Source organism: Camelus ferus, chromosome 13 (assembly GCF_009834535.1).
Source record: "Camelus ferus isolate YT-003-E chromosome 13, BCGSAC_Cfer_1.0, whole genome shotgun sequence".
Taxonomy (NCBI): Eukaryota; Metazoa; Chordata; class Mammalia; order Artiodactyla; family Camelidae; genus Camelus; species Camelus ferus.
In genome coordinates, this window is record NC_045708.1 from 33,922,596 (window position 1) to 33,934,992 (window position 12,397).

The 12,397-nt window shown below is 40.0% G+C and overlaps 2 protein-coding genes across 10 annotated transcripts in view; one reads left to right on the top strand and one right to left on the bottom strand.

The window, feature by feature from the left end:
• Positions 1-12,397, bottom strand: part of STIL (STIL centriolar assembly protein) — a 129,798-nt gene that overhangs the window by 50,790 nt on the left and 66,611 nt on the right. For 2 of the 8 annotated variants that reach the window (XM_032494210.1, XM_032494214.1), the window contains exons 1-3: positions 4,645-4,897; positions 4,237-4,340; positions 2,221-2,411 (exon numbers count right to left, since the gene is read on the bottom strand). The gene's annotated coding sequence lies outside the window, so the exon portion shown is untranslated. Of the gene's footprint in view, positions 1-2,220; positions 3,613-4,236; positions 4,341-4,644; positions 4,899-12,397 lie in introns of those variants that run through there. The other 6 variants (XM_032494213.1, XM_032494211.1, XM_032494215.1 and 3 more) reach the window with 6 other exon arrangements.
• The window catches only part of CMPK1 (cytidine/uridine monophosphate kinase 1), a 29,931-nt gene continuing 22,515 nt past the window's right edge, over positions 4,982-12,397 (top strand). Inside the window, exon 1 of one of the 2 annotated variants that reach the window (XM_032494221.1) lies at positions 4,982-5,307. In XM_032494221.1, coding sequence (XP_032350112.1) covers positions 5,137-5,307 — 171 coding nt within the window. In that variant the 5' untranslated portion in view covers positions 4,982-5,136. The remainder of the gene's footprint in view (positions 5,308-12,397) is intronic. The other variant, XM_032494220.1, reaches the window with a different exon arrangement.

Here is a 12,397-nt window from a genome sequence, read left to right on the forward strand (position 1 = left end):
ATTTTATAAGGCAAGGCTGATGTTTAGCTAACACACAACTGGTAAGACTGTGTTGGTGGTTAAAACTGAATTATTTTCATATAAGTTGGATATAGCTACTCCCCTGAGAACTTGGAGCACCCTCCTCCCTTCCCCTCCCCTGGACCCAGGACCCAGGACCTCATGATCCAGCAATTAGAGGACTTACTTCTGGCAGAGCAAATCCTGGCACAGAAATCTCTACAAATATTCTGATTGTACCAATGATTTAAAAGTTTGAAAATCACTCAAAAAATAAGTAATGTAAGTGAAGTGTTTGGCACACAGTGGATATTCAAGAGGTATTAATCAAATGTATTTAATATATGGAGTCAATCTGTGGGTTCAGATAGGGAATGGTCTTTTACTAGGTGACAGCCATTTATTCAATATATACTTATTAGGACTTATTATAATTGAGGGTCTGATTGTTTGCATCTTAAGTGGAACTCATTGCTTCTCTACCACCTCCAAGGAGTAGAAGCACTGATATAGGCTAATGCAAAATGAATTCTCTGGGGACAAATCAGGACCAAGGTGCTAAGAGTTAGACCTTTCACTGTGGCCAAGCACAGGGTTAAATATTTGAAGATCAGAGGTGCATGATGTCTTTTATGAATCCTAGCCTCCTTGGCTTGGCTCCATGTGACTGCCTAGTGTGGAAAATAGGTGCTTTGGAAAAACTCTTACACGTGTCTCCTCTCTTTCCTCGTATCACTGCTCACACTGATCACTTCTGGCCACCAAATGTGTGTGACATTTGGGATGGTGGGGTGGGGATCTCACATCAAACATTTTTTGTTATTGTGAGCAATTAAGTTTTGGGGTTGGTTTGTTACATAGCAATAGATAACCAGAATATGCACGAAAAGCCAACAAATAACATTCTTTTTGCCTACCCTTGTTCTTCCTGGAAATAATTCCCCCAGAAAACCCTTGGCAGAGATGGGTATCTAGGTTGCACTTTTTAAAAATCTTTCTTCCGTAGTATTTTCCTTAGTTGCCTAGCATGGTTGGCAGGACATGGGCAAGGTGCAGGGTAATAAGTACTAAACCCACTGTAGTCAAGTTGTCCAGGGCATCACAGAGAGGACCGTCACCACATGTAGCTATAAGTGTACAAGTTCTGAACCCAGACTCCTGTGTGGAATCCTTAGTTCTGGTGGCCTCTATCATGGTAACCAAAAAGACTTTTTGTCTCTGTCCTAAGCCATGTGAATAGGGCACAAGGCCTCATTAAAAGTCAAAGAATTGCTTCCTAGACCCTTTTTCACAGACCCCATACCTTTAGCACCTTTCAGCTCTAGCCATTATGCCAGAAGAGATACATAAAAGTCACTTAAGAGAACATACACAAAGGAAAAGAGGCATATTTGCTTTAATATGGCTTCTTTTGTACTCCTATTACCTCTTAGTAATATGACCAGTTGTACTTATTTTCAGCTGACATACGTCCTAGCTCCTCCTCCCTGGCAGGTGGAGGGTTGAGGACTTCCTCCGAGCTCAGACTGGACTTCTAACATCAGGCACTCTGCCAGGCAGGGGCAGCTGTAGCCTGTGGGCACCTGTTTTAGTACAAACTAGAAGCCAACAATGGTTTTTGCATTTTTAAATGGATGAAAAAAAATAAAAGAAAGAGTAACATTTTGGGATATGTGCAAAATAAGTGAAATTCAAATTTCAGTGTCCATAGAAATGGTTTTTTGGAACATAATCACGTTCATTTGTTTACATATTGTCTGAGGCTGCTTTCGTACTATAATAACAAAGTTGTGAAGCTGCAACAGAGATGGTATGGCCCACAAAACCTAAAGGATTTATTATCTGGCTCTTTACAGAAAAAGTTTGCAAATCCCAGTGCTAGGCACCAGGGACATGCCCTCAAGAGGTGAGGCAGCAGCAATTGGATAACTGCCTCTTTTCTCATCAAAAAAACTAAACATCGTAGGATGGTTTGAGGTCATCTAGACCAACGCTTTCATTTTACGCTTCTCTCCACGTCCTAGTTGAAAGATGAAAAACTGAAGTTCAGAGATTCATAGGAGTTTCCCAAGGTTATAGTGATTAATTGGTAGCATAGGGACTTAAACATAGGTCTCCCTAATCTTGGTCACATGCCCCTGTCTATTAATCCTCCCTGAATCCAAACATCTGTTGTACTAAAGTGAGAAAAGATCTTGGACAAGGAACTTACTTTCTTACCTGTTGCCCTTTGATAACATGAAGACTTTGGACTTAGGAACTCTACAATTCCTTCAACCTTGGTATGCTCTGCTTTTAAATGAGATAATGCCAACAACAACAACACGAGGCTAGGATTCAGAAGCCCTGAATTTCAGCTCCCGCTGCTTACTGGCTGGCTGTCCTTGGAGAACTTTTGGCTTTGGTTTCATCTGTAAGATGAATATATTAGTATATCAATGACACTAAATCAATAAGACAGTAACTATGACAGGGCTCAATAAAAAAGCAAAAAGGGAACATTTTGAAGCAATATGAATAATAAGTTATCAATGATAAGATTTCTCTAGCTGTGATAATTGAGCTATTCCATTCCTTCTTCTATGGTGGGGAGGGAAAGGTAGGAAGTAGGAATTTAAGGGAGAAGGGATTAGAGGTGCAAAGAAAGAGGATGGGAGAAGAACAGGAAAGGAGAAATAGATGGGAGAAGGGGAGGAAGTTAGAAATGGGAAAAGGCGAGGTGGAGGATTGGGCGTAAGTAAAATAAAAAAAGAGGAGATAGGGGAAATGATGGAGAAGAGGCTGAACATACTGCATGAGAGAAGAGGAAAGGGGTCAGACAGGGAAAAGGAGAGTGGCAGTTGCCAAAAGGAAGGCTAGACCACCATCCACCCCTCCTGTTTGTATCATTTGCCAACATTCCTGCATTCTGTCCTCAACAACTTAGTTCCTCTCTTGTAGTCTCTCTCTTCATGCCAATACTAGCTCACTTAAACTTCTACTTGGATAATAAATTGAACACCCTAGCCTCTCAGTTCTAACGGGGTGTGCATCTGCTTCAGTCTTCCATTCCCTTAGGCTCACCCTGGACTTTAGCATCAGCAGAAACTCTCAACCTCTGACACTTCGGTTCCAAATACCCGACTCAGACCACTAGCATTTGTACTGCCCACTCACATGCTCAAATATTTCACTGCAACCATTCTTGGACACCAATGCTTCTAATACCTTGGCCCCTTTCCCAGCTCCTCTCCACCTCTCCGCTATCAGCCCTCGCATAACACCATTTGCTTTTCTGCATGACTTTGATTCTGCATTCATCATCATAAACATTCTCTTGCAAACATTCCCTTAGTCCTTTTTCCCTCTGTTGTACTTGCCTGGCAAAACCCCAGTCTCAGATGAATTCAACAACCTGTCCTCTCTGCACCTGAACGGTCAAATATCTTCAATTATTTTACATCCATGATGTCAAAAACCAAATGAGCTCTTAATAGTGCCCAGAAGTCCCACTGATTAGTTTTCTTTAGAAAACCAAATTTTCCAGTTGCAAAGATGTTGACTTTATACATTCTCTCTCCTAAACATCCCACTCCCTTCTTCTTACCCTCAGGTGATATGGCCCTTTGTTTTCTGAGAAAAAAGAGAGAGAGAAAAAAAAAAAAATCAGACAGGAAGCCTTCCTACCTTCAAACCTTCCTGCAACTCTACCGTTCTTGAAATTCCTGTTAAAAATGAACATCTTCCTCTCTAAGACCTTTTAAGACACCTGAGGCCCTCCACCTCAGATCATTCCTAGCAGCTTAAATACAAGCTCAAGCATAGCGCTGACCATTGTTTGTGATGACAGAATGTTCTGTATTGTGCTATCCAACAGTTTCCACTAGCACACGCAACTACTGAGCACTTGTTATTGTAACTAAGGAGCTGAATTTGTAATTGTTTTTATGTAGTTAATTTAAATAGCCACATGTGGCTAAGAGCTACCATATTAGACAGCATGGCTCCTACCTCCCACCTAAATAAACTTCGCTTTGACACTTATTCTCTCTATTGTTCTCATTTACTCATCTCCTATCCACTCCTCTTTCCATTTGGCTTCAAATTAAATATAGTGTATGATCTGCTTTGGGCAGAACTGTAGAGTTCATAAGTCCAGTCTCCCAGCACAATGTTCAGTACTACACCACCACAATCCCATTCCAAATATTCTCTTCTCTTTGCCGGAACACCACATTCTCCTGGTTTTCCTCTTACCTTTCTGGCTCTGCCTTCTCAGGTTCCTCCTCCTCTCTCCAACTTTTAAAGTTCTGTTCACCAAGACTCATTCCTTGGCCTCTTTTTCTTCTCGAGATTTTTCCCTAATGCAGGGGACAGGGAAATGGAGTTATAGTTATAAGGGCTTTCTGTTGCCATTACAATATAATCCAAACTCCTTTCCTTTACCAAACGGCCTAAATGACCTGCCATCAGCCTAACTCTCCTAGCTTTCACTTTCTCCCTCCTCGCTTCACACAGTTCTGATCTCACCGGCCTTTTAATTGCTCTAACAACTGATTAGGATTTTTGCACACGCCTGAAATTCTCTCTTCTTAAGGGACACTCTATCTTAGTCTTTGCCTGGCTTTGCTCTTTCTTATCTTTATATCTAGGCTTATATATTACCTCTTCAGAGGTCCCTGTCTTCCAAATTGCATTCATGTCTTGTTACTCCTCCGTTTTGTTACTTCAAAGCCCATATCGCTATTTGTATTATTTATTTATTCGTGTATTGACTCGGCTGCTTTCCCCCTGGAATTTAAACTTGGGAAGAGAGACAATGGGTTTTGCTCTCCCGTGTGTCACGTCCCAGACTCCGGCACAGGCCCGACACAAGAAGGCGCAGGATAAAGTACCCGCGGAATGAAAGAATGAATGAGCCAGCAGAGGGGCGGGGAGCACGCGGGCGCAGACTCGCATCCTGGAAGCCGAGACGCTGCCGAAGAGCAAGCAGCGGAAGCCCCGCCCCTTCCGGCCGCCGCGCGGACGCCTCGGCAGCTACGGCCGCGGGGCCGCGGCGGTCGCCGGCTCGGCCCGCCCCCTTCTCCGCGCCCCGCCCCGCGCCAACGCCGGCCCGGCTGCTGTCAGCTCCCTCAGCGTTGGACCGAGCCGCGGTGCATGCTGAGCCGTTGCGGCCGCCGGCTGCTGCACGTCCTAGGCCTTAGCTTCCCGCTGCTGACGCGCCGGCCGCTTTTCCTCTGCCCGCACTGCCTCATGAGGCCGCAGGTCGTGTTCGTCCTCGGTGGTCCCGGCGCCGGCAAGGGGACCCAGTGCGCCCGCATCGTTGAGGTGAGGCCCGGGCTGCCGGCGGGCTCCCTGGGCTTAACCGAATGCCGGGCCGGCTCATTCCGCCGCGCCCAGCCGTCCGCGCCCCCTCCCCCCGGGGCCGCGGACTACAAGTCCCGGCGACCATCGCACCGCCGGCGTGGCGGTGGTCGAGGGTCCGCCGGCGCGCGGCATGTCGGGACTGGTAGTCCACGTCCGCCCGCCTTGGGGGCGCCCAGAATGGAGGGGACCGCTTGGGGTCGCTTTGTTCCCGCGCCCTCTTTCCTTACGTTCTGGGGACCAAGTTCGTCTCCAGAGAGGGCTGGGAGAGGGATCGCGGGAGGGTCGGCCTCCAGGGACCCCGAGCTCGCAAAGGTCAGTGTGTTGCTGGCTGTCGGTGGGTGGGAGCAGCAGGAACGTCGATTTGGGTTAGAGGCCGTGTGCATCTCCCGCTGCCTGAAAGGGAGACCGGTTTTCCCGCTCCGCCCCTTCCCCCACGCCTTCTAAACTCAGAACCGTTGGTTAACCAACCAGTCTTTACCCTAGAAAGGACTCCCGGCCGACAGGGCGTTACTTTAGGTATTCTGCGATCTGCTTGTAGCACTTTCTGTGCCAATCAGTGCCAAGACCAACCCTGAGGTGCAGCCTGGGTCTGTGTGGAAAAGCCGTGGAGTATGAGATAAAACTTTAACCTCTGGCCCGGCTGCCAGCTCACACTTAGTCCATGGCCAAGTCACTTCCTCTCTCCGAGTCTCAGTTGCCCGCTCTAGAATGTAAGAAGGGGCTGTGCACACAGATTTAAACTCAATGGGAAAAGCTTCCCAACTCTAAAATAATTTTTTTTTCTCAAAGCGCGATAGTTACGAATTCTATTCTGTTAGCAATTTTCGAACAGATAACGTGGTTAGCCACAGTGGGTGCAAGGCTAATTGGAGAGCCTAGGGAATGTTTAGGAGAGAAGGATAACAGAAGATACCTAGAAACATTGAAAGTGACCAATGGTGCTGTAAAACACCAAAGAATTTTTGTGAAACTCGGTGACCAAACAAAGTTTTGACCTATAATTTCTAAAATAGTTCCCTCCTCTGTTCCAGGATACAGCTTTTATTAGCTTTGGGCTTTGACTCCTCTCCCAGGTTCACACAATCCACTCCTGTCCTATATTCTCTAAAGAGCATCCAAAAAAAGTCAGATGGTAACATCTATTTCATTATGTGTTCTACAGTTGTATTTATAATTGCTGATCATTTTTAGGACTGTAAGTGGAACTAATTAAACTAAAAATACATAAATATTTTTCTCCTTATTTTTGTTGGTTTTTTTTTTGTTTTTGTTTTTGTTTTTTACTTTTTAAAAGACAAGTAACAATTGGAGGATTTCACGTCTTTGTTGTATGTATGAAATAACTCTTACATGTAAATAGCATGACAAGGAAAGGAGAAAAGACTTCAGAGTCAGACAGATATGGGTTCAAACCCTACCTGTTCCATTTTCTCTCTCTTTATTTAGTCCTGGAGAAGTTGTTACTTTTCCCTTGAGCTCCTCTGTATAAAGGGAGAAATAATACCTATCTATTATGGTATTTGTGAATGGTAAATGTAAAATATCTGGTATACATAGATGCAAATAATTTTTTCTTCTGTTCTTCCTGTTCATAATTTATGAGATTGGTTATTTTTACTTTGAAGTACACTGTAGTATTACTTTTTAAAATTTGGTTTATGATTGATGTATTTGAATGTATTTAACTATTTTGTTTCTGAATCATAATGTGATTTTAAATGTCCACACCCAAACTAATAATACCCATATTACTCTACTGGGTTAAAAATAATCTACATGTTCTGTAACTAGTATTTATTCTTTACTTTGTTCAGTAATGGCTGATAATATTTTAAACCTGTTAATTATCAATTATGAGATTTCCATGATGAGATATGTTCTATAATGTATTATATTATTCTTTAAGATTTCAACAATTATATGAGCTTAAGCTGGTTTAAACTGTTACCTTTCATGAAAATACTTGCTTTTGATTCCAATTGCCATAAACATTGTTAAATTGATAACTATAAATTCCAAATAGTTTGTAATTTAGCAATTGCTATTCCCTAGCAGACTAAATAAACTAAACAATGGAATGTCTATGGTCAGTTAAGTCAGAGGTTTTTTTGTTTTTGCCTTTGTGAGTCTCTTGCATTTTGACTCAAGTTTTGTTATACTGGCAAATGTAAGCTGAATCCCAAAAGATTGTAATTTTGGAACTAAATTTTTCTATAGGGGAAAAGTCATATAAATCAAGGTTAAATTCCCTGACTGCCATGCCGCTTGTTAATTTAGCTCACAGGGTACCTGAAATGTGGCTGAAATAGAATTGTTTCTTTGGGAAATTACATTGATTTCCCAGCTCAACTGCTAGAAGTACATCTTTGGGCCCCTGCTAAAGAGCCTTAAAGAGTATCTGGCCCTATAATGTCCTGGGACATTGCAGTTATGGATTGAGGGTGTGACCAGAGGAAGCTGGTCCTTCTTTGTTTGTTTGTTTCTTTTTATGTTGGCAAATTCTGCCTCTGCTGTTTGCTTTCCTAGATCTTGAGAAAGGAAAGGTAAATCTGATACAGTAACTTCTGAAAAGTATTCTGAACTGTAAGGAAAGGATTGAGGGAAGCTTTGAGGTTGACTTTTGCCTATTTATTTGAACCTATCTTTTTTGGTTTTGTTTTATTTTCTAACTAATTGTCTTTAAATATGTGTGCTCGTACTCAATTTTTTTTTTTTTGAAAACTAGCGATTTTCTAAATCAGTGCAATAGTTTATTAGAGTTAAGTGCTCAGAGTGGAGTTATTATTGTAAAATAACTTGTTACTAAAAAAATCATGATGGGGATACCGGGTCATTTTTGAATTTTTAAAATTAAGCTTTATTTGTATTGTTTTGGCCTAGAGAAAATTATGGTGCTATAATCTAAACTTGTCTGAAAATAACAACCACAGTTTTGCATGTGTTACTTGAAATATTTAAACCTACTCTCTTTTAAAGATAGTAAGCATTTTGCTTACATAAGCAAATTATGCTAAAGCTTATATCTATGCCAAATTGTTTTCTGTAGCGCCCAGAAAGTGTTTTTATCATCTTCCGTGTCATAACTTCCTCCAGGGCCTGTGTGGGTAACATACTTTGTATCCTACCTGCTATGATTAGAAGCTTTTGGGTGATACTGACTCTAAGCATGTAGAAATCAGAACTTCATTTTATTTATATTTGTGTCGTCTCCAGTGTTGAACATTGTGTCTGGCACATAAGGGGTGCTTAATAAGTATTCTTGGAATAAATATTTAAACAGGACACCAGTTTGTCCTGAAGATGTAAAAAATTCAAAAGTTGGACCCCAGGGGGCACCCAAGTAGTGGTTACTGCTCCCAATTTGAGGACCAGAAGTGTTTGAATAAGACCTAGTTCTGTCTTACTAAGATTTCTCATGTAACACTTCAGGTTACCCTCAGTGCATAAATGTTATACGTTTAAAAATCTTCTGAGCATTCTAAAAATTTCAAGCTCCTGATCACAAATGCCTTAAAAAGACTACCACTCATAGAAGAAACTACGTAGGAAGAGCCATTGGACATTAAGCTTGTTTAAGAATAGGCCTTTCTCCTTTTGGCAGGATAAGATATAATAAGAGATAGGGTTTTTGTTTGTTTGTTTTAAATAAAGCTTAAATTATCTGTAAAAGAGAGTCCACAGAATCCTTGACTGTCCTGAAGCATCATCCTTTCATTAAAGATAGTTGCAATGGATTTTGTTGTCATTGTTAAGAATCTGGAAGAGAGGAGAGTATGTTGAGATTTATACTCTACTTACTTTTGAAAATGGCTTCATTTTTTTTTTCCTTTTCATTTTAAGTTACAAAAGTAATTAATACTTGTTGGGAAAAGTTAAATCTCCTCTGATCCTGAGGTCACCAGTATTAACTATCTGGTACTAACACTTTCTCAATATTCTTACAAGTGAAAATGCATGTATTTATCTTTTTTATCTCGAGATGGGATTAGTCTATTTTTTACTGAGTATATCATGGCTATCCTCTCAGGTCTCTACACATACTTAACTCATTTTTATTAGTAGCTGCAGAATATTCCGTAATGTGGATATTACCATAGAATGGTTGTACCATTTCCTTCTGTTGACAGACATTCAGATAGTTTCCAGGAATTATTTTGCTATTACAAACAGTGCTTCAATTAACTACCTCTAAATATAACATTGCATATGGATGCTTTTATTTTTGTAAGAAAGTTTTGTAAAAGTGGAATTCCTGAGTTAGAGGATATGTGGATTTTAAATTTTAATTGATAATCAATTGCAAATTACTTTTCAAAAACAGTAAACTTAATTACATTTCTATCAGCAGTTGAATGATTTTTTTTACTAGCACTGGATGATTGTCAGTCATTTTAATTTTTGCAAATTTGTAAATCTCCTTTTCAAAGTTTTTCTGAGTAAATTCCTCATATTCCCCAGGAAGTCCATTAAAGTAAAATTGCATAATTAGACTTAAAAAAATTTCCCTGTACTTGTCATTTATTCAGAGAACATTTTTTGAGAGCTTGGAGTCACTGTGATAGTTACTGAGTGGATAAGGTGCAGACCCTGATGTCGAAAGTTTACAGAGTCGGGAGGCATAGAAGTTAATCAGTGACTACTACAGGACAGAGGGATAAGTCCTATGATAGAAATATACCAAATAGACAATTTAGATAAGGGACATTTAAATTACAGTCCAGTGGATCAGGGAAGGAGAAGGCTTTCTGGAGGGTAGTGACATATATGAGTTCAGTTTTGAAGGACAGTAGAAATAAGCTGCCAGGAGATGTGGAGGAGTAGAGAACACTTAAGGCAGAGTTACCCTTGCAAAGGGTAATTGGAGGTTTCAGTTCTGAGAAAAGCCTAAGGAGAGTAAACCGACATAAGTGAGACTGACCCAGAAAACACTTCCTAAATGCAAACTGTGCTGTATCTGTGTGGGAGGATACTGGCTTCTGGGGGTTCTCAATTTAGAGTGGAGATAAACATATTCTTATTAGAATTTCATGAGAAAAGATATGAAAGATTTTTCCAAATTTTAAAGTTTAACATTGAATTGTTTTAAAACTGTTTATCTTTTGTAATGACTAGATTGTAATGTCTCCAAGGGTGGGGACCTTGTCTTTTGTTCCTGCTCATTCTACTGCACGGTATTTGAAATACCTACTCATCCTTCAGATCTTAGCTTAGCTTAATATAGAGTTTCCCAAACATTCTCAGTTCATGGTACCCTTAGTGTCTCAGTAATTTTTTTCACAAACACCTTAGTCCAAAATAAGTATCTAATAGTTACGTGTATTAAGTAATTAGATCCAAACAATACTTAATAAATATTTTCAAACAATTTAGTAGTTGTTTGAAGAAATAATACAAATAAGTTAAAAGGAAAATGTAGCAACTTTATTTCATTCTAGAGTGACTACGGTTATTTACTTATGGGATGTAAATGCCTGTTGGGCACTGCACAGTTTCTCATACCTTGGAATCAGATTAGAAACTTCCATCCTCATTTCATTTTCCACATTAATTTTCATGTGGTACTTATTTTTATCACAGCAACTACCCATAAAAAAGTGAGCATCACAGAGCTATGTCTTTGAAAAGAATGTGCCATGATTGAAAGTTGAAATTGTGAACCACCCTGAGCTGATAGTTCACATGATATCCAATAGATATCAAGTATCAACCTTAAAAATGTAAACCCAGGACATTCTTATGAATTGGCTCCAGGGCTCCTGGGCACTTTGGCATACAGTTTGGGAACTGTGAGCTTAAAATGTTATTCCTTTAGTGAAACTGGCCCTCACATTTTTTGACAATGTCAGATTTCTCTATTATATGCTCTCAGAGCACTTCATAGCGTCTATCAGTTTGTAATTCTGTTGACCTTTATAATAATTATCAGTTTGTAGTTCACTTTTATTATTATGATTATTGGATTGTCTGCCCAACTAGACCATAAGCTCCAAAAGGTTGAGAACTATAGATTTCTAAATTTACTTTCATGTCTTTAGTGTTTGGCACGTCTGGCATAAATTGATGCTAAATAAACATTTGTTAAGTAGATTTTGAAGCCAGTCAGACCTAGGTTTCTGCCCTGTAGTGGGTTATTTAAATTTTGACTCTTTAGTTTCCTCCACTGAAGATTTGGGCTATTAATCTATTTTACAAGGTGATTATGAGGATTAACCGAAAGAACCCATGTAATAAAATGTCTGGCATGGTGCCAAATTTATACCAGGTACTTTGTATGTATTAGTACCTTGCCTATTCTGTGCTTATCCATAAATAATCAATGAAGGAAATGTCTTGAGCAGCGTAAGTAGCTACACTTTGGTTGGCATTCCTAGTCATTAGACAGGAGAAAAGTTGGTTTGAAAGGACACGAACAAATGTCAAAGTGTCATACCTGTGTATTGTCTATTAGGCAATATGTAGAGTTTAGACTCCAGAGTCAGACCGAGTTTAAATCTCACCCTAACACCAACTGTATGTTTGAGACCTTAGCTAAGATTTAATCTCTCTATGGCTCAGTTTCCTCATCTGTAAAGAGGGAATAATAATATGTAGTCTCAACTTCAGAGGGATGCTGTGAGGATTAAATGAGCTAATGGATGTAAAATACTTAGCATAGTGCCTGGCACAAGAAATCCTATATAAATGTTAACCATTAATTTATATTATCATCGTCATAATCATCTTACTTTTTCTGTGTTAATTTTACCTACCCTCTCCCCAACCCCACCTCCACCTTCTTTTGACTTGCTTGAGATTTTTTTCCTCTTCTGACTTATTCCTTCCTACTTTGGAAGCTATTCAATCTGTTTTTCATGGTTACCCTAGAAATTTTAAGCACACTTATTATTAACTTAAGTCTAATATTAATGTTTTTACTCTCCCCCCGCCCCAAAGAATACAAATACCTTAGGACACTTAACTCTTTTTTCTATCCTCTTCTGTTTTTTAGGATTTTAATTCTCTATTGACTTTTTAAAATCCCAACAAATGATATGTTAATGTTTTACAACAA